Source organism: Stegodyphus dumicola, chromosome X1, assembly GCF_044657685.1.
Source record: "Stegodyphus dumicola isolate Sdum_Otavi_A_Nest chromosome X1, ASM4465768v1".
Taxonomy (NCBI): domain Eukaryota; kingdom Metazoa; phylum Arthropoda; class Arachnida; order Araneae; family Eresidae; genus Stegodyphus; species Stegodyphus dumicola.
In genome coordinates, this window is record NC_140780.1 from 98,894,337 (window position 1) to 98,917,518 (window position 23,182).

Consider the following 23,182-nt stretch of genomic DNA (forward strand, 5'->3'; position numbering starts at 1 on the left):
TCACACGTGAAGAGTTTCACAGATGGCACTTCCAGTATCACAAATGATGTCGTCCCCCCCCCATGATAGCATTAAAATTCCTAATCTTTCAGGTATGTAGGAACTCTCGCTCTTCATCCAACTTTTCTGTTTTAAGGGTGAGAGTCTTTGGAAGGATCAAAGGTACTCATCCTAGAAACCTATTAAATATATAAATGTCCCTAGGAAGTTTTGGAATTATAAACTTAACATTATCCTCCCACTTTCTTGGCATGTCTTCGTGGTGTGGTGGTCTGCATGCTGGAGGCGTATTCCAGAGGTCCACGGTTCTATTCCCGGCGAAGGCGTTTGCTAATTTTTCATCTTGCCTGCTTCCAAAAATACCTAATATATACAGTGATGCCCGAACTAAAAGGGTGTTGGATGATGGTTCTCCACACCCAGGGTTTCGCAATTGGGTCCCCTAAAAACCCCAGTCACCCTTTAAAAGAGGGAGTATATAAGGTATTTCTCCCACCTTCTTAGCATGCCTTCGTGGTGTGGTGGTCTGCATGCTGGGTGCGTATTCCAGAGGTCCGCAGTTAGATTCCTGCTCAAGGCATTTGATAATTTTCCATCTTGTCTGCTTTCAAAAATACCTAATGTCTCTACAACGTGTGAGAAGATTTGCTGTTATTTCATCTTTGAGATTGAAACACGACTGTCAAAAGTTTATAGACGTATACAATCGGCTTTGATAGAATTCAAAGTACCACCACACAGATTCCAGTATTTAAACATAGATTTGGCTGGTCTGTTACCTATTTGCAAAGGATTCAAATATCTTCTAGCCATCATCGATTGTTATGCATTATGGATTAAAGTGCAACTAGAAGATCAATCACTAAAGCTTTGGTTTATATTTGGTTTTCATGCTTTGGAATTCCAAATCACATAACAACTGACCAAGGTCAGCAATTTGATAGTCAACTTTTTCAAGCCTTAAAAAATATCTTGGTTTTCATACGTATAAAACTAGAACTGCATATCAACTGCAAGCAAATGATCAGAAAGCAACCCAGAACTGAAAAATGTCACCAGCTGGAATCAAAATCATAGCTGGAAGCATTACCTTTTGTTTTTTTAAGCCACAGGATCCGCTTTCAAACAAAACTTGGGTTGCTTATCCACAGAACTTTTATATGGATCCATCCACCCAAGCATTACCAGAACTATTTTCAACAATACCTCACAAAATGCATGTATTTTCCACAAACCTTCAGAGAATAATAAATACAAAGCCAAGACCTAACACATCTCATAGAAATAGAACAGTCTTTGTTTCTAAACAATTTTTCAACTGCTCTTATATATTCCTACACAACAGCATCGACATTTCTTCATGACAGCTTGTCTATCTTGGACCACATCTTGTAAAAACAAGAAAGGATAAGTACTTCAGAAACCCAGGGATAAGTTACAAGAGTTTCAATCGATAGGCTAAAACCATGTTTTCTAACGAAAAACAAAAATATTCCATTCAAGAATCACATTCCCAGAAAACAGAACTTGGCGAAACATCTGACTAGTGAAAAAAATTCTCAAGGCTAGTGAAGAAAATTTAAAGAAAACATGACTACCAGAACTGGCAGATGTATGAAGTTCCGCAGTGACTTAAAAGATATCACCTTGGTCACATCAATTTATTGCATCATCATCAAGTTTTTGATGAGGTAAAAAGTGGAGTGGTCCAAGGAACAATGGCCGATTTTCTGTTCACGACACATAATGTGAATTAATTTTAATAAATACAGTACAAAGTCCGTAATCCGGACTCGTCGGGACTTTGGCGATTCCGGATTAAAGCTTTTTCTGGATTATAGATCATCAATTTAAATCTGGTAAGATGGCATATGAAATAAAAAACAATTATGATCTGAAGGGTATCAAAATTTACAACAAAAAAAAAACGCTTAATATTTATTTGTTTACTTTATTAAACATTTCTTTCAACGTAAGTTGCCTCATTTTTTGTGCTAATACTTTCTCTTTAATTCTATAAACAGACATAATTTCTTGTTCAGTTCGACTGTTCAAGTCCTGTAATTGCTGTGTCGAGAATACCGACTAATTTGTCAATCGAAATGTTTTCAATTTCAATAACCTCCCTGTCACTTTCTTCACTATTGGAAGCGATATTTTCTGAATCTAGAACCATACTACAGATTTCGCCGTCCATTAATTGATTGATGATTGGGGCATTGTCATCGCAATGAAAAACTTCTGTTATATCATCTTTATTTAATACCGCTTCTCCACATTTTTTTACGAAATCCAATAACTGGAAAATTTCACCTTTATTTTGCGACGTCCAAAAACCTTCAAATTCACGGCTACCATCTTCATTGTCCTCACCTTGAAATATGGTAGCTGGCCATAAATTATGCCAAGCATTTTTTTCAACGTATCTGGAGACACATCCTCCCAATGCGCATGCGTTACCGCATTACGTGGATGCGTAAAGCATACAAAAAAAAAAAAAAAAAAGCGTGCGGCTTTGTGGTCCGGATTATAGATCATTTCGGATAATGGACATCTGGATTACGGACTTTGTACTGTATTAGTCTTATCAGAGTCAGAGAAGAGTTATTAGCATTTTACTACACAGTAGACACTTCAAGTGCCTTTTGAACGCATCACCTCAGACATCTTGGGACCTCTGCCATGAATTGCTGATGGCAACAAATACATCTCCATTATCATTGATTACTTTACAAAGTGGGCTGAAGCACATCCCACCTTTGATCAAGAGGCTGTCACAGTATCAGAGGAATGATACAGCAGTGGATTTCTAAGTTTGGAGTTATATTCCAGATTCTTCAGTAATATTTCAATCAAAAAAGAATTTTATCTCAGCTTTAATTAAAGAATTCTGCAAATTATTTGGCATAGACAAAACACAAACGACACCATTACATCCACAGTCAGATGGCATGGTACAGAAGTTTAAACAAACCATCCTCAACAAACTCTTGCTGGTGGTTTCCAAAAATAAACAGACCTGGGACCAGAAGTTATCTCATTTTTACTGGCCTATTGCAGTGTTTTCCATTAGATTAAAGGCTATTCCCCATCCTAGATGTCTTTGATCATTACCTTCATCTGCCTTGTGATCTAGAGCTTAGTCTCCCTCTAGATGCACCTCCATTGTCTAAAGAGTACATTAAAATGTCCAGGCACAGTTTGAACAGGGTTCATATCCCCATTTTAGTTTAAAAATTATGCATCTATAAGACCTTTTCAAGCACATTTTTAAGGAAAAAATGCATATGTCAAATTACATTATACACAACTGCATAACCTTAAAAGAAAAATTAGATTTGTAATTTAAAATTCAGTATTTATTAAGAGAGAATGAGTATTACTCAACCATGGAAAACAATTACACTCTTTTTTTAAAAATGTTCAATAACAGTTCGATTTACAGAACTAGTTTACAATGAGAGGGAAAAAAAACTGTACAGAAAAAAATTATATTACAAGATTTAATGATGAAATTTCAATTCAAAATAGAGAAAATAAATACTATTATATATTTATTGTATTTGCTTGGCACCTTTATTTTTCCACTCATATTAATATTTAAATAAAAATTCTGAACATTTTCTAAATTTTCATTGTATAACAGTTTTCCCTTAATATATATTGCAAGCAAAGTATTTAAGTAAAAATAAGTAAAAAAAAAAAAAGAAAGAAAGAAAGAAAGAAAGAACTTTTTCTGAAATCAGAAGACGGGAAATTGCTTCATGCAGTCATCATACTCAGAAATTGACGAATGTCTGAAAATTTTGAATAGCCGAGCGTAACCGGTAAAAGATGAAGGGGGGTAGATTGCAGCTAAATAATGCTTTTGACATTTTGATATGTGAATCACATAAAAAATAGTCCAATGGAAATGAAAAATAATCTGCTTAGCAAGCACAGTAAAACGCTTTTATCTCTGCGAAATATCGCAAACGTTATTGCACAATACGTGCGCCTTCATTCAACCGCAGATTATATTACACAATCAGAAACAATAGCTGCCAGTATTTGGAGAATAAATAACTAAATAAAGGAAAATAACCCTTTCCTTTGTCCGGCTTTTACTGTCATGCAGCTGTGTGGCATATTTATGATTGAGCAGGGCATGTTGCACGGATACTCATATTGATTAATAAAGAGATTTACCAATCTGGGATGTTTTTTATTCTAATTTTGAACAGACTGCGTTAAATTTCTGGAATAGAATCATTTTTTACTTGGGTTGGTAGACTGCAGAACCTTTAGTCGTATTCAATCCAGGTTAGAATGTGACTCCTCCCAAAATGTCCACTGCTTGCTTTCTTGCGAACTGTAACGGTTTCAATATTCGATCGAGACTTTGTAGAGAAAGGGGAGAATCCCCAACTTCCATACTGTATAAATGCATTGGCCAAAAAAAGGGGGGGAAATTATTTTAACTATTCGATTACTTATATTATTCCTTAGAAAACTAATCTGTGTTAAAACACACTTACCCATTTTTAAAGTTTATCTATAATACTTCAGCAGTTACTGCAAATATATTATTATTATTATAAATATTCATACATATGCTCATAATATAAGCATGCCAATCATAACAAACGCAAATATGAAGTGACCATGCGGAACAAGAATGTAAATTATTAAAATCTTGATATAAATTCAAACATGTGTAGTATTGGGTGAGAGTAAAAGAATACGGAATGTACCGGAATTTTCTACCGCTTTTGCAATTCTTTGACCCAGAACGAAGTGCACCTGTCTGTACTCGCGCCCATCAAAGGTTATGTTAATGCAGAGAAAGGGGCAAAAAGCTATTTCTGGGAGTATGATTCCATCATCTGATGTTCCATATAAGGGAGAAAAGTTGTTTATTTAGTTTCGGCTTTGGTACAGGGAAAAAATGTTCATTCGTTAAAGAAAAGAGAAAAAAAAAAAAATAAGTGCTTTAGAGAAAAAGTAAGCACCTATAAGGACATTTTCTATTTTCAAATATAAGGATTTGTAAGGACAGCTACAAACCCTGTTGAAGTAATGCAAAATTTTGCACACAGGAGGAAGTCTGTAACAGAGATGAATACCCGATACATCATAAGAGCTACAGAACATCAGTTAAATGAAGGTGACAAGGTGTGGTTATGAAATCTGATTCAATATAGGGCCTTTTTCTAAACTACAGACACCCTGGAACAGTTCTTACAGTTCCAGGAACAGTTCTAAACATGTAGAATGACTTTGCAGTTTGGATCCGTAAGTCAAACTCTAAGCCTAAAGTTGTTTATTATGACAGACTAGCCCCTAACTATCGCCCTAGTGCCTAGTCCTCATAGTGTAGATAAAGTAAACAGTACACTAACACAACGATCCTATGTATACAGTACAAAGTCCCTAATCCTGGCTTTCGGCGATTTCGGATTATAGATCATTAATTTAAATCTGGTAAGATGGCATGCACAAATTATACAATTAAAAATATGAAACTGCAATTTATGAAATAAAGAGCAATTATGATCTAAAGGGTATCAAAATTTACAAAAACAAAACAAAAAAAACTTAATATTTATTTGTTTGTTTTATTAAACATTTCTTCCAATGTAAGTTGTTTAAATTGCTTCGTTTTTTGTGCTAAAACTCTCTTCTTAATTTTATTAACAGAAAAAATTTCTTGTTCAGTTACAAAGTTCCACTGTTCAAGTCCTGTAATTGCTGGGTCAAGAATACCGACTAACTTGTTAATCGAAATTTTTTCATTTTCAATAACCTCTCTGTCACTTTCTTCACTATCGGAAGCGGTATTTTCTGGATCTAGAACCATTTTCGCCGTCTGTTAATTGATTGATGATTGGGGCATTGTTGTCGCAATGAAAACTTCTGTTATATCATTTTCATTTACTACCGCTTCTCCATATTTCTTTGTAAAATCCAATAACTGGAAAATTTCACTTGTAGTTTGCGATGTCCAAAAACCTTCAAATTCGTGGCTATCATCTTCGTCGTCCTCACCACTAAATATGGTAGCTGGCCATAAATTATGCCAAACATTTTTTAACATATATGGAGACACATCCTCCCACAATCTTGTGCTGCTCCCACACAGCAGATTTTATGCAAAAAAATTTCAAAAAGTCTTGAGTAGTCTTGCCATTGTTCAAGAAATTTAACATAGATTTTAAAAATGCTACTTTATATTTGCATTTCAGCACGTGCACTACTCCCATATCCATAGGCTGAATGATAGACGTACAATTTAAAGGGAAGAATAATACAGATACATTATCTTTCACTAAAACTTTAGTGAAGTATGCGCCGAACAGTTGTCAACACTCAGGATTATTTTTGAGTCATCGAGTAAACCAACCGAATTTCAAATGTCGCCGAGCCTCGGGATATGAATTTAAATAAATATATTGATATAAATGATTTTCCAACCAATCATTCATCAATGCTTGAGCCATTCATGCTCTTTTATTTGCGAGATATATAACGGGAAATATTATTACTCCTTTAAATGCTTGAGGTTGTGCATGTTTTCCGATTACGAAAAGTTTGCACTTGTGCATTCCTACAGCATTTGCGCACGCTAAAATTGTTAGTCCCGCTTTGGAATCTTTGACACCAGTTGGAGCCTTTTCTGTAGAGGTTGCCAAGGTTTTCCGCGGTACATATTGCCAGAAAAGACCAGTTTCATCAGCATTGTAAATTTGTTTTGAAGATAATTGTTCACCAGTAATGAGTTCAATGAATTCATCTGCAAATTGTTCAGTAGCTTCAGTATCAGCACAAGCTTTTTCACCTGAAAATTGTAATTGTCTTATACCATAGCGATTTTTAAATTTGATTAACCAACCTCGAATATGTTCACTCAGTGTTCAAGTTCATTTCTTCATGAAATATTTTGGCTTGAGCCATTAGCATTGGACCCGTCAATGGCATGCCCTCTCTGTGACGCTGTCTGACTCATTCAATCATCACTTTTAGCATAACGAACCCTTTTTCTGTTATTCATTGCAAGTGGGGTGTCAGAATCCACCAAAAAATTCAAAAAGTTCCTTCTTTTTGCTTAGGTCATATACAGTTGACTTTCCAATGTCATACTCCTCGCATAATTTTGCGACAGATATGCCTTTATCCATTTTTTTTCAGCAATTCCACTTTTTGTTTGATGGACACCGAAACATGCTTTTGCTTTGTAGATCCTTTGGCAGCTCCTGAATTTGAAACTCTTTTTTACATAATCAAAAGTTCAAGCTTAATTTTTATAAAATTGCCCTAACAGTCTGCGAAAAAATAATAGATCCAATTAGAAGATTAAGGAACAGCACAATCTGCAACATTAACTGAAATGCCTTAGAACCAGTAAAGATAATTTTAGCCTAGCTTATACCGTCCGCTATACATTAAACGCATATGTGTACAGCATAAGAAAAAAAAAAAGTTTGTGGCTTTGAGGTCCAGATTATAGATAATTCTGGATTACGGACTTTGTACTGTATATAAAATTGTAAATTCGCTGATTATATATGTATGTACTGATTTGTTTTCTGTTGCATTGATTTTCCTTAGTTGTAAGTATGGCTTCCTCTCCAGGGATTGTACTACCACAGACATGTAGTCTTTGAAAAGGGGGCAATGTTATGAATTTGATTATATGTAAATCATTTTAATGAAATTATATTTGAAATTGAACACGAAATGCCTATAAAATGTGAAGCTCCACCAGTAGAATGTTGCAGGGCAGGACCCCTCAACATTGTGGTAAGTGGCTATCTTGTCAATTCTGCAAGATAACAGCTAGCTGGCGGTGGTTTGGGTGACTGATTTTTATTGTCGAATTTTGCAAGATATAGCATTATTCTAACATGGGTATTTTGACACAAATTGGAATTTTTTGAAATAACATATTAATTTTTGGTCCATATTTAGATTCTAGGACTGAAATTATGCCTAGATATTAAATTTTATAATTTTTGGTGAGAAATGCATGGAGAAATTTTAAAAAATTAATCTTGATGAATTTTTTTCACTTTGCGCCAAGAATAATTCACTTGGCGGAATTCTTAATTTATAGTAACCTAGTTACTTTAATTTTGATTTATTGATGCACGAGAGGAAAAATGGTCCATCGATCATTCTTTCAAATAATTTTAACAAAAATTTGTAGACCACATTTTCATTGTTATTGCTTATATTAAATGCAACAAATTTCAAAACGTGCCAAAATATAAATTCACATATATCCTAGGAAATTTTGAATAAAAAACTCCAATTTTTTGCAGATACTACATCTACCTTAAGATGATGTTAAAAATTTTACAGTACAAAGTCTTTAATTCGGAACTCAAAGCTACAAACTTTCTGCGCATAATTTTTACGCAAGGGCATAATACGTTTACGCATGCACGTTTAATGTATAACGGACGGTATAAGCTAGGCTAAAATTATCTAATTATCTATTTCAGTTACTGTTGCAGATTGCATTGTTCCTTAATCTTCTAGTTGAATCCTGCTTATTACTTTTTGCAGACAGGAGCCATTTTATAAAAAGTAAGCTTGAACCTTCGATTATGTCAAAAAGAGTTTCCGATTCTGGATGCTGCCAAAGGATCTACAAAGCGAAAGCATATTTCGATGTACCGCTTCCGATAGTGAAGAAAGTGACAGAGAGGTTATTGAAAACGAAAAAATTTCGATTGACAAGTTAGTCGGTATTCTCGACACAGCAATTACAGGACTTGAATAGTGGACCTAAACAAGAAATTATGTCTTTATAGAATTAAAGAGAAAGTATTAACACAAAAAAACAAGGCAACTTAAACAACTTACATTGAAAGAAATGTTTAATAAAGTAAACAAATAAATATTAAGCTTTTTTTTTTTTTTTTTGTAAATTTTGATACCCTTCAGATCATAATTGCTCTTTATTTCATAAATTACAGTTTCATATTTTTAATTTTATAATTTCTGCATGCCATCTTACCAGATTTAAATTGATGATCTATAATTCGGAAAACCCCCTAACCCGGAATCGCCGAAGTCCCGACGAGCCCGGATTAAAGATTTTGTACTGTAATACAAAAATATTTTTGAAAAATTTATAAAAATATTTTAAAACTTTTTTAAATTAATAATAAAAATGTGCGAATTATATTTGGATTAAGTCTATATTTCGATTTCTAGAATAAGAAATCAAGTAAGTTTAATAAACAAAATATTAATAAATATATATCAAATTTAACTAACATTGAGGAGCTAAAATTTTGAGAGCTAGTTTTTAAAAACTATTCCTCCCGTTTTTACAAAACTTGGCAGTCTGGCCTAATTTGAGTCGAAGAATCGAAATATGGAAAAAAATTGCCATGCCAAGTCCAAATTTGCGTCAAAATACCTGTATTAAAACAATGCTATATATACGAGGGCTATCCAGAAAGTAGATTACGTTTTGGAATAAAAAAATAAACAAAGTATAGGAAACAAATTTTATTATATACAGATGAAAGCCACACTCAAATACTACTTTTCTACATAGTCACCATACAAATTAAGGCATTTATCGTAGCGATGTACGAGCTTGGAAATTCCTTCGTCGAAAAATTCGGCCGCCTGCGCCTCCAACCACTTCGTTACCTCTTCTTGCAGCTGTGCGTCGTCATCAAAATGCTGCATAGCCAGCCACTTCTTCATTGCTGGGAATAGGTGGAAGTCGCTCGGTGCCAGGTCGGGACTGTACGGCGGATGAGGAAACAACTCCCACTTAAAAGATTCAAGAACTTTACGAGTGACATTTGCCGTGTGGGGCCGGGCGTTGTCGTGAATCAACAAGATCTTAGAGCTCAACATTCCTCTGCGCTTGTTTTGAATTGCTCTTCTGAGTTTTTGGAGAGTTTGGCAATACCTTTGAGAGTTTATTGTAGTGCCTCTTTCCAGGAAGTCCACCAAAATTACACCTTTTCTGTCCCAAAAAACAGTCGCCATCATCTTCCTTGCCGACATTGTTTGCATGCATTTCTTGGGTTTTTGGGGAGAACTTGTGTGCCCCCACTGCATTGATTGCAATTTCGTTTCACAGTTCACATGTTTCACCCATGTTTCGTCACCAGTAACGATGCGATCGAGTAAAGAGTCACCATCCTTATGGTAAGCGTCCAAAAAGTTCAACGCTGCAGCCATTCGCTGATTTTTGTGGTCCTCTGTCAAGATTTTTGGAATCCATCTTGCACAAAACTTATGGTAACCAAGCTTTTCGCTGATGATTTCGTGCAACAAACTTCGCGAAATTTGTGGAAAACTCAAAGAAAGTTCCGTTATTGTGAAATTTCGATTTTCACGGACTTTAGCATCGACTTTTTCGAGAAGTTCGGCGGTCACTATGCTGGGTCTCCCACTTCGATCTTCGTCATGAACATTGGTTCGGCCATTTTGAAATCTTATGACCCACTGACGCACTCCACCTTCAGTGATAATGTTGTCCCCATACACTTCACGAAGCTGCCGATAGATTTCTATCGGTTTACAGTTTTTTGCAGTCAGAAACCTTATTACTGAGCGCACCTCGCAGCTCGCGGGATTTTCAATTAACGCAGACATTTCAAACCGTCACAGTATCTGAACGGAGCACAGCACGAACCTCTCACTAGCACGGCTAGATGCAGACTGAGCTGCGCAACGCTCTGACCCCAAGATGGCCGCGCTAGCCCCGCCCCTAGCGGACACAGACGGAAACGTAATCTACTTCCTGGATGGCCCTCGTAAATTTAATACATATCCTAAGTCATGCTTTCAAGACATGAAAAATGCAAGTTGAATTTCGTCAATTGGCCCAGTACAGCAGGAGATACAGAACTACTTCTTTTACTGGGGGGGGGGGGGCACAATGTACATATCTCTATTATGTGAAAGCAGATTTCAGATATGGCACGTTTCCGAACTCTGCTCCTGCAATCTGTAAGGTTTTTGCCTGCAACATCCTGACCACCTGCAGGTCAGTAGATTGCTGTTTTGTTCTCATAAGAAGAATTTTAGAGTAAATGGTGTAAATGTTGCCAGTCTTTAAAATTTTGTAGCTGTATTTTGTACTGCATGCATCACGTATCATCATACTATTTGCTAATTGATAAGCCCCACCTCCCACATATACTGATTAAATAATTATTATAATAATTATAATAATATTATATTATTATAATATTATATTAATTATTGACATGTAATGAGCCTTTCTCCTGATTTGAAGATTACGCTCACTGATTTAGCACTGACCACTGATCAAGCTTTCTGGCCTCAACCAGTCTTTGTCATGAGGAAAAGTGCCTGTCTCTCCGTCAAGAGGCAAAGTGCCTCTCTCTTCATGAATTTTTCATTTGGAGAAACATCTGTAACTGACAAAAGCAGGAAAAGACATCCCTGCTCTACACCAGTATAGAAACAAAGTATCAAAAGTTCTCAGTTTTTAGATCAGAGTTTTGAGTATAGTACTGAGAAATCTCTATGTGAGCTTTGCTCTTTAGACATTCCTTGCATTGCAGTGTATTTAATGGTTCTTAATAGTTTGAAGTGGTAACTACGCTCTTTCATACTAAGAAGAGCTGTACGATTACTTTCTCAAAAAAGTTCCAGAACTGTAAAGTGTTCCGTTGGAAAAATAAATTTTATCAAGCTATCATCAGTTTGAAATGCATTCAATCCATTATGAACCTTTACATCCCCATACTTACCAAGTAACAAAAGATCTCATGACAAAGGCAAAAGGCAGTCATGCCACACAGGGAATTAATAGGTACAGCTTTTTCCAGAGTTGCATTTTGGTATGTTTTCTTCATAGTAAGAGAAACTGCTATTTTTATGCTATAGCTATATGCCATTTAGTACACAAGTTTTCTACGCCTGGCATAATAGCTACTGTATTTGACGGCATATAAGACGCACCCTTATTTAGAAGGCCACACACAAGGAAAAAAGTTTCAATAGTCCGTGCGGTAACTTAAAATGTGGTTCCTTTTTAGTCCTTACGTTTCGTAAAAGCCAAATAAACAATCATTGAATGCAATTACCAAACATATTTTTATTAAGGAAAATTAAAAATGGCAAGCTATTTTGAACATGATATGTAAATTTCAATAATGAATAAATGAATGAACGGCAAGCAATCAAACATAATACAAAATAAAGCAGAAACAGCAAAAAAACACAGATTTAAGGAAAACATTGCATATCATGAAATTAGACTTTAATCACTTTCAAAACCATAAAAAATCCTTTTCACTATGATCGTAATCGAAAACGAGAATATCGTCATCACTACTGTTTCTGTCATCGACAGCATCACCTTTTTCGAATAATGCGTCGTCTTCTGTTCCGTCAAGAGCATCACTGATTCCACACTTCTTAACGGACTTAACAATTACTTCAGCCTTTACGTCCTCCCAAGATCTTTTTACCCACTCGCATACTTGTGAAATAGAAGGCCGCTTCATTCTACCTGAGGGTATGAGGGCGTGATGTGGCTCTCCTATCCACTTGTTCCATCGTTCTTGCACTTTTTCCTTAAATGGCTTATTTACCGATACATCTAAAGGCTGCAATTGGCTAGTCAGTCCACCAGGAATGACAGCTACCTGGGTTTTTCTCTTGCTTTATTCTTTATGGTTTCAGTTCTATGGGTGCTAAACTGATCCAAAACCAAAAGAGAGGGTTTTCTTAAGAGTCCACCAGGTCGCCTCGCCCATACATTCTGTAATCACAGTTTCATTCCAGCTTTGTCCATCCAGCCTTTCGGATGAACATGAACAATTTCACCCGTTGGAAGTTTTTCTTTCCGATGAGTTTTTCTTTTGAATATGAAAAACGGCGGTAGTTTTGTGCCATCACCACAACATGTTAGAACTATCATATATCGGGCTTTTTCGTGACCTGTGGTTTTTATGGTTATTGATTTAGACCCTTTAATACTCACAGTCTTGTTGGATGGTACACCAAATGTGAGTGGAATTTCATCCATACTTCCTATTTGACCGAGCTCAAAAGAAGTTTTCTTGCGTGCATTTATAACAAACCTATAAAAGGCTAATATTTTTTTTTTCCATAATCTGCTGGCATTTTCTGTGCAATAGTTGTTTTTGTGCACATTGCCTTTTCATGAACAAGTAGCACCAGCCCTCAGACCCTGAAAAGTTCCGATTCCCATGTTTTCTGCCTCATATTTTTCTGCCTTTGGCCTCATTGATTATCATTTTAGTTGAAACACTTATCCCAGATTTCCTCTTATCTATCACCCACATTTTTACGGCATTTTCAAGTTCAGGCCAAGATGGAGCTGGGCATCGAAGGTTATATTTTTGTTTTTTAACAGTCTTCAATTGATCTTCCTGCAGTCGCCAAGTGCGTATTATTTTTTCAGTAGGTGGTGGATCGAAGTGCCTTGCTGCTGCTCTATTTCCATGCACTTTGGCATAGTTTAACACTCCTAGTTTATACTGAATTGTATAGCTTAATCTCTTGTTTCCTGTAGTCATATTTTCCAGAGTATTTTTTTAAATAGTTTTAAGCACCGATACCGACACATTTATACAGAGTAGCACCGATACCGACACGTGTGTTGGTTGAGTCAGAGAAAGTATATGTAAAGAAGGAAAGGCTCCATAGACGTAATGTGACCGTCAAACCTGTTCGAACTTCGACATCAGCTTCGAGCTTTGGCGCTTCTTGGAGACAGATATTTCACGCATGTGCAAAGTAATTATGGCAGATGTAGAAAAAGTTATGTGTGTCTAGACCTTTATCCGGACTAAAAATAGCATTTGTGCGTATTATATGCCGTCAAATACGGTATATCCTAAGAGACAGGGAGTGAACACCCTGAAGTTTTTTCACTGCATGATTTTCATTCATGGATTTGATAAATAAACTGCATCATCTGCATAAAACCATAAGAAATTTTTTTCATCCATGTGTTCTTTCATGAAATCACATGTATAAAATAAACAAAGAATCAAGACTAGCATGTTTCCTTGTGGTACACACACTCTTTATTTGACATATATTGGAGTACTCTTTTCCAAATGCTACTAAGAATTTATTATCAGTTATGGTACATATAATTAGTTTTATAAACTCTAAACCATTTAAACCCTCAGCTTAAGAACTCGAGCAACTAATTTTCATTCTGGTGAAGGCTATGAAATGAAGTTATCATAAAATTTCAAATCATAATAATTAACGTAAAATCCTGCAAGTATAAATTAACATAAAATCCTACAAGTGTAAATCAAAATTTCTATTACTCAGAGACTGTGTTGAAGCAGAATTTGTTAACAAATAATGTTATTATTTTAAATTTAATTTACCATCAAATTTTAATGCAGACAGGAAAAACATATGGTTAGATTTTTTAATGCTTTCATTTAACCGCAATTTTAAAAATTGTTTAAGCTCACAAAAAAGTGTTTTTATTAGCAAAAATAATAATTGAAACTCTATTTAATTTTACTTTATTAATTTTGACATCTACAATTAAGACAAAGGTAAACAATCAGAAAACAGAACTTCTTTGTTTTTTCAAATTTTTTTGCACCATAAGAGAAAATTTAACAAAAACAAAAATACTGCCATATGCATGATGGGAAGAAGATTTCAGTAGACATTCTATGTTAATGAAAAAATTCACTGTAACCAGTTCAACTTATCATCCAGATTTTTAACTAAGACCAAAAATAGTAAAATTTTTACCCTTTAAGACCCAATAGATCATTTTTGTTATTTGATTAGTATGGAAAGTACTCTTTAAAATACATACCTACGTTCATGAGTGTGTAACAAGGAAATGATGAAAACAATATAAGAAAACGAAACTATTTTGAGCTCCATTATTATTATTATTATGAGAATTAAAAAAAAAAAAAAAAAATACAGCAGAAATTTTACCATACAAACATACCACAAGCAATGACAAATACTGAGTAAAGAATGCAATGTTAACCCCTTCGTGCCGGGTATCGCAAACACGCGCTTATCGTGGAGGCCGGCAGTGTCTTACGCGAGCGTCTGTCCAGGGCCGGGGGCTTTTTTGCTATTAAGCCTAAATCCATGAAATTTCCGAAGTATCAACACATTGTTTAATAATGCTCTATAGAGTATTTAAACGGCTTTTGCTTTATAGATATTTATATATATATACTTTTAATTACCTTATTTCTTGTTTAAATGCATATTTTACACATTTTATTTTCATTACTCACCATTTTATGACTTTTAACATTATACATCTGAAAACTAAATATATTACTTAAAATTCTCTTTTCGTATGAAAAATTTGAAAACAGGGATCTACACACAGTCCTATGTTACATTCCTTGCACTCGTAATAACGACATTGAAGATGAGGACATTAATTAATTAACCCCTTAACCGCCGCGGGCGTATATATATACGCTTTGCTCAGCCGATGCGTTAACTGCCCCAGGCGTATATATACGTCCTTCCAAACTGCTATCATTTGCTTTGCGCTGCTACACCTAAAATTATTCGCAAAGTTAACGCATCGGCTGCGCATTCTGGGCGCATCTGGGGCAGTTAACGCATCGGCTGAGCAAGGCGTATATATACGCCCGCGGCAGTTAAGGGGTTAAGGATTAATAATGATGAGGACATTTCGTACATCTGTATGCCGACGTAATCGGCATACACATGTCCGAAATAACACAAATACACAAATACGTGACAGTCGGGGCTGAACGGGAAAATGGCCGGGAAGTGAGTGTGTTCATTGCTGGCACGTAGACGTGACAATCGGCGCGAAGGGGTTAATATTAGAATTTGGAAAATTTTAAGCATACAAAAGTTAGCTAATGAGCATTTTAATAACCTGAAATAAAAATCAAATGCTGCAAAGATATTTTAATAAGAACAGTATTTTTTCATTATGGAGATGTTAGTTATATACACACAATTATTTTTTCACATGAATTTGTACACTATGAGCATTTTGTGCACATATTCAATGAATACTATCACATGGGAAATCACTTAAAATGAGAGGTTCCCCCCCCTCCCAATGTTTTACCATAAACAGAATTTGAAGGCACTAAAAAAAAAATAGTTTGTATAAGCATACATTAATAGTTCAATAATAACCTGCCAAGACCAGCTACACCAGTAAGTAATGCATATGAAATTATTTTCTTTAACAATTTATCAAAATTCTAACAATGCAACTTCTGTGGAGTCCTAAGTGCTCAGTCTGTGGAATTATAGTTCACTACTTAAAAGTGAGGATGGTTCATTTGAGAAATTTACCAGCAGTGATGGACTGGAAAGCATTCTCTGAATTTCAATTTATATACATACTGCCATTACTAAGGTTAAAATAACATCGTGTAAACAAAAGTAGTAAAAATACCTTTTCAGCTACGTTCAAAATTAGATGTTTATCAGACTTTGATATTTTTAAAAGTTAAATTTCTCATACAAATGAGAATGCAGTTTTTTTCACATCATTCTAAAACTAAAAGCACAAATAAATATAATTTTAATCATTGTAAAGTAAAGACCTTAAAATATTAAAAATAATACATTTACACACATAACCTTGCAAACAAGGAACTACAGCACACGATAATATATAAAAGTGAATGGGGAAAACTAAATAGAATGGAGGTATTCAAATGCCACTGCAAAATGTACATTCTGAAGCATACTGCATCATGCATATGGCAGTATAGTAATGATGTCTACACCTGACAGGAAAAATACAAACATTAGAAGGAGAGAGAGAATATTGTATAGGTAGATAGAAAAGCTATAATATAATTGAGTTTGGCATGAAACCCAGCATGATGGCATAGAAAAGAATTGTATGGAGGTGACAAAAATAACGAGGATAATGCATAGGACCAAAAAAACTTAACTGGTATTAAAAGCAGTGCTTTTAAACTATTTGATATGCTACTGCAAAAGATGTTCTTATGCCATATGTGCTCTTACAATCTGAAGCATTGTGTTTGATCCATTCATATATCCTGACATATTTGCATGCTCACTATACATATTAATGCATATTTATAACTGAAGAAAAGCAGAAAGCTCGTAAATTTGTATTTAGTAAAGGGTGATAATAAAATTTGGTAAAGAATGAACTTATTTGTTTAGCTTCCTTCTGAATTAATTTACTTAATTTCTCAACAAATGTAATACTCAAAAGAATAAAGCACAGCAGTTTTCTTAATGGAATTATAATTTTTTATTAAAGCAGATAGGTTGATAAGCATTTGAATTTAATTCTATCTGCTGAGCGAATGCTTGTAACATTTCTGTTCCACAGTGTTTGTTGCAGGAAAGTTAACTGGTATTTTAAATTTTTCCATAACATATTCTAAATGTTTCAGATTTCATTTAACATACACTTCAGATGAATTTGTTTTTAAGATGAGTTTGTTTTCCTCATTTATTTTCCTCCTTTCCTTTGGCTTACACTCAGGTTTTCATGCTATATTCTGCCTAACTCCAACATATCACATGCCACTTTTGGAGAGGGGGGGGGAATACATGTTGCTGCAATTCACTTTTCCATCAACATTTGCAAAGTTTGAAGCACAATTTATTTCATTTTAATTTTAGTTTTGCACTTAAATTTAACACAATGACAAATCACTACTTTTCATATAGGTATGAAAATATTCCATTAAAATGTGTGAATAAGTGTTTCCACTTTTGAGTGAATTTGCCCATTTTTCAATCCTTTTACAGCTATTGAATTCTTGAAACAATACTTATTTAACATAAAAATCTTCCACAGAATTTAATATATTCGATTTTGGGGGCATGTAATTAATGTTTAAGGTGTAAAGAGTGTTTTTCTTTATAAAACATTCGATCTGAGAGCCTGTTTTCGGACCTATACATCTGTATCATGATTTCCATGATAGAATGGCTTTTCATAAAAATTCCAGGATCATCGATTTCCATTCCTCTTCCAATACTTCCCAGAGACCATCAATTACCGAGGGTCTGCACAAAGAGCTCTTTTCAAACGACCAAAGCCACAACAGTCCATATGTGAAACATCAGAAAACTTCACAGAAATCAGAGAAAAGATATATATGCAACATCTGTATGAGTTTTCAATTTTTCATGGAATGGAGTGATTGATACTTTTTGCAGTATGACCTTGTTGCTCTTGTTGACCATTCCTCTTCCAATACTTCCCAGAGACCATCAATTACCGAGGGTCTGCACAAAGAGCTCTTTTCAAACGACCAAAGCCACAACAGTCCATATGTGAAACATCAGAAAACTTCACAGAAATCAGAGAAAAGATATATATGCAACATCTGTATGAGTTTTCAATTTTTCATGGAATGGAGTGATTGATACTTTTTGCAGTATGACCTTGTTGCTAGGTGGAGTTCACTCTTTGAAAGTCATTGGAATAAGGAAATGTCATTTCCTCTGTAAATTTCAGATGCAAAACATTCTCTTGATAGCCCGTTATTTTAATTTGTTCTTCCACTTTTCTTATTTTTAATTTTCCACTGTATGTAAGAGAACTGTCTGACAATAATAACATCTTACTGAAACTTTCTTTGCATTGATGATACTATGTACACTTTTTCTCTTCATTTTCAATAATAAATAGACCTCCTTTTGCTGCACTCATCTAGGTAAACTCACACTTCATCAGAGACCATAACTATGCACTTCCATTTACCTTCTGCTAAATAGTTTTCAAACATGGTTCTACAAATTATTCTGCGTTGAGTCATATGCATCAGCAATAGCTGGTGAACGTTATGAATTTTTTAGCCTTTTTAATATATAAATCTTGTTTTATTATTTCATTTATTGTTGCTACAGATGTACTTTGCAATTGATTTCTGCATCTTCAGATTTTCCCATATTCCCAATGGTTTAACATTAGAAACAGTATGTAACTTTTTCAGGAATTTTTTTTTAGCCTTCTTTCCACATAGATGCAATGATCCTCCCTCCAAATTAATATTGTTGCTTATTTTACATTTAGAAAATTTACTACTATGCATTACATAATTTTTCTGAATTATGGAATAGGAACATTTCCCTTCAGGACATGCAAAAGCCTATCCATCAATCAACAACTTGTTTACATGTGTTATTTTGAAAGAATAATAAATTTTAAAAAGGCAGACTATATGTCTCACTTCAAATAATAAGTTGCTGCCAGAAATTTTTATTCTCAAACATTTGCTTTCTTAAATTCTTCAATGAATTGCTCCAAAAATGTTTAAATGTGCTCAGTATTTCTAAAAGAATACTAATAATCTGGAAACTGTGGATGAGATTCTGGAAAAAATCCTTTGAAGATTAAGAAAAATTATGCAAATTAATATAAACATATTGTACTTCATTAAAATTAAATACTCTCAAATGGAAGATGAAGCTAAATGAAAATGTGGGGGGGGGGGACTAAATGATGAAAATGTCTTTAGTATAATAAAGGTATAACACATTCTTTGAAATACAAAATATCTATAAAATTTAGTTGCAATCTGTAGTACTTACACCATCTGATGCATCAGACAGCAATTTCAGAAACTTCTTAGTAAGCTGGCCTAAAGATGTATCATACCTGGCTTTTTCAGTTGATGGTTTACCTACAAATTCACATAAGAAACCATTGCTGATGTTAACATACATATAAATTAAAACAGAAATTAATTCAAATGCAACTGTAATACAAAGAAAATATGTGAAGTAAAACAGCAATTCACAGTTACCAAAAAAATTCAAATATCACCAAAAATATTTCAAAAGATTACAAAATATCTTATCCTTGGTTAAACAATACAATTTAAGTTTTTTTTTTTTTTTTTAAATTTAAAATTCCAATTAACAAGTTTTGTAGTTTATTTTTTCCACGTTCATTACATACTGAAATTGCTGGGCATTCCGATTAAAATAATGCATTTTGCCAGGCAGCATCAATAGAAACGAATGTATACAAAATTTGTGTTACAAACCTTCTCCAATACTAACAGCCTAAGTACCAAAAAGCAATGTAAATTCAGAAAGTCAATCTGCGCATTAAAATAGGGATTTTATGTTTTACAAATTTGGTAGTCAATACTGAGTCAAGTAATATATTCTTCTATAAAGGGAATTTATAAATGAAAAGAATTTGTATGTGATACAAATGTGCTACTGGCCATTAATAAGTTGAAGAATCTGAAGAGATCCTCATATTGTAATATAAATGAAAGAAAAAATCCAGATCCTTATCTGAAGTGGAACAGCTGGAAGATTTAAAATTCTTTATGTCTAAGACTTTTTAACAAATTTGGAAACTTTGTTGGAGAAGAGGATGTAATTTTAACAACACAGAAGCAAGCACTGTACCATAAACCTTTAACAGATTCAGCATAATCATTGTTCAAAACAAGAAACCATTAAGAGATCTAATGTGGATAAAAAGAGGGCTTAAAAAGGGCTGGAAAAAATCATAATTTACTCACACATCGTAAATTTAATGATATCCTCTGAAGATGAATACCGTCGTTTCAAATGATTCTGTTTTTCAGTGGAGGTGGTCACCTTAAATAACATGATTATTGGTGATGTTTAATAATGTTATTTACATTCTGAGAAATAGAGGCCACTTTTAGAGGTTCACCTTAGAGAAACTTTACTGCATTTCAGTGATCAGTTCTTGTGAAGAGTCTATAGTTTAGGCAGAATTTACTAATTCAGAGAAGGAATAAAGTTACTGGATTTCATGAAAGCATTGAATTTTGGTAAATTATGCCTCGAGTATAATACATAATTTGTATACAAATACATCATTCATAATGTTTCTAGAGCACATTTATTTTCTCTCTAGTTACAGGGTCCACGACCTTTAAAAATATATACCTACTTTAGCATAAATTTCAATGTTTTCATTTCTGTTTAAGTATTTTAATAACAAAAGAGTTCATGTATGAAACTTTTTTCAAGAATAATAAAGAGTTTATTTTTTGAATTAATCTGTTAATTTAGATATTATTCTCAGTTTAAGTTAGAAGAGGCTTATTTATGCATTATTTTTGCTTATTTTGGAAGAAATTACATTAGGTAGTATATGGTTTAGGTCTTATCCTCAGAGAGTGGAAAGATAATGCTCCAGGAAGTGGTTCCAGTGATTCAAACCACTTTTCAATAATACTGCATATTTTTCTCAACTTCCAAAAGCTACAGATAATTTGCAAATTTCTGAAATGATGAACAAATTAAAATTAGATTATGGATTTTATGATAGCAAAGCATCCTTCAAAATGGAAACCTTCTTCAAGATCTTTGTAAGAAAACCTGACATCATGAGCCCACACATTTCACAGCAACAGAAAACTACATTAAAGAACAACCTATTCTCAAATTAACTGACAGCCTAGCAGTAATGGCTGTCTATTATTGCCTTCTGTCAGCTAAATCAAACACATTTTCAAAAAATTATGTATATTAAATTACATTAAAGTACACAATTAGGAACAATTAGTTTTTCTCATTGGTGAAAATACACAAAAAAATAAGTAAAAACATGAAAAGAATAGAAAATTGCATTCTATGCCTAAACATGTTAATTGAGTAATCACAACAGCCAAGAAAATATTTAAAAAAACATTTAGTATAGATCTTTATATTTTTGTTTAATAACAGCCCAGAAAGCACCACTTCTTTACACCATGGGTGCATGACCACCTTTATCTGGGCATGACATTTTTTTTTCCTTTTGGTACATATAACTTTATTATTTAAAATATTTTGCTTTATTATTTATTTTAATGATCTAAACATTATCTGAATGAATAGACATTTATAGAAACAGAGACAAATAATTAATTTTAAAAATTTAGCAAATAATCACTGTTTAAATACCGTTCTTCATAAGTAGATCCCAAATCCCATGCTACTCCGAGGGTTAATGCAATTCTACTTTAAGTTTTTTATTTTTGCAGATGTCAGAATTTTTTTACATTAAGAAATTTGTTATTAATGCAAGAAAGAATGTAAACTACTATATTATTAAGGAATACCTCAGAAACACCAGTTTTGTTCCATACCAAACAGTATGGGAGCAACAAGGCAATTAACTACCAACAGACTGCCCACATCGATCTATGCAGAAGCAACAAAATACGACCTCATTAATGATAACTTTCCTGTTGCGCATGTGAAACAATTCAAACATACAAAAATTGGTATTGAGCAACCATTACCAATATTTTTCTTTGAGCTCGTCAAGAGTGGAGAAGGTGATACAGTCTTTTATATATGTAATATCCACAATGTTAATGCCCAGCTTAAGAAATTTTTACACAGAAAATGCTCAACCTAATGCTATAAATGCCAGAAACTGGACACACTCAGCATAATTGCTTCAAAATGGAAAGGTGAGTGATGTGCAGGCTTCTGTACAGATGTAAACTTTGAGAAAAGAAAGAAACTAAAATGCGCTGTTGTATTGTTGTATCAGCTCTTATTGCAAATGTCCAATTTTACAAGAAAACCTTCGAGAACAAAAGAAAATCAGCAAATAACCCAGAAGTTAAAAACAGAAAATTTACACATTCAAAGGAAGACTTCTTTGCAATTACTGAAAACTCAGAAGAAAAAATAGCAGAGATAACAAATGTATTCCTTTACAGTGAAAAACTTAAGAGAAATTTCATGCCAGTACTGAACAAAGCAACAACTTGGATCAACAGTACTGTCAGAAAATTCATCTAACATACCATCATGGTTACAGTCAATGCCAAGCCACAACTTGAAAAGCTGACTGCAAGTTTGCATGCAATCGAAATTTCTCATCCACTTTGCGAAGAAAAACTCCTTATTCAATGGATGCAGTCATGTACCTGAAACTTTCTTATACCCCTCTCATGAATTTTTCACCTGTTTATCTTCATCTGCTAATTTTGGATCTGAAATGACTTAGTAAGTGTACTTCAATATCTTAAGTAAAATTTTACTCCTACACTATTTTTCCATTTATGCTAGCAACAGAACAATGCTGTTTGCTGCATAATTGCTACACACAGGATCAGACAAAAGTTCTGACTTCTGTATCGAGTGATCTGATCACCTAACTCACTTATACATACAAGAGAAACACTACTTTTAAGCATCTTTTAAAACAAACTATCTACAATCATTTATT

At 33.9% G+C, this 23,182-nt stretch overlaps 1 protein-coding gene across 1 annotated transcript in view; it reads right to left on the reverse strand.

Moving 5' to 3' along the window:
- The window catches only part of LOC118197693 (transcription factor E2F1-like), a 200,928-nt gene that overhangs the window by 59,455 nt on the left and 118,291 nt on the right, over window positions 1–23,182 (reverse strand). Inside the window, exon 3 of the mRNA XM_085807189.1 lies at window positions 19,552–19,643. Coding sequence (XP_085663315.1) covers window positions 19,552–19,643 — 92 coding nt within the window. The remainder of the gene's footprint in view (window positions 1–19,551; window positions 19,644–23,182) is intronic.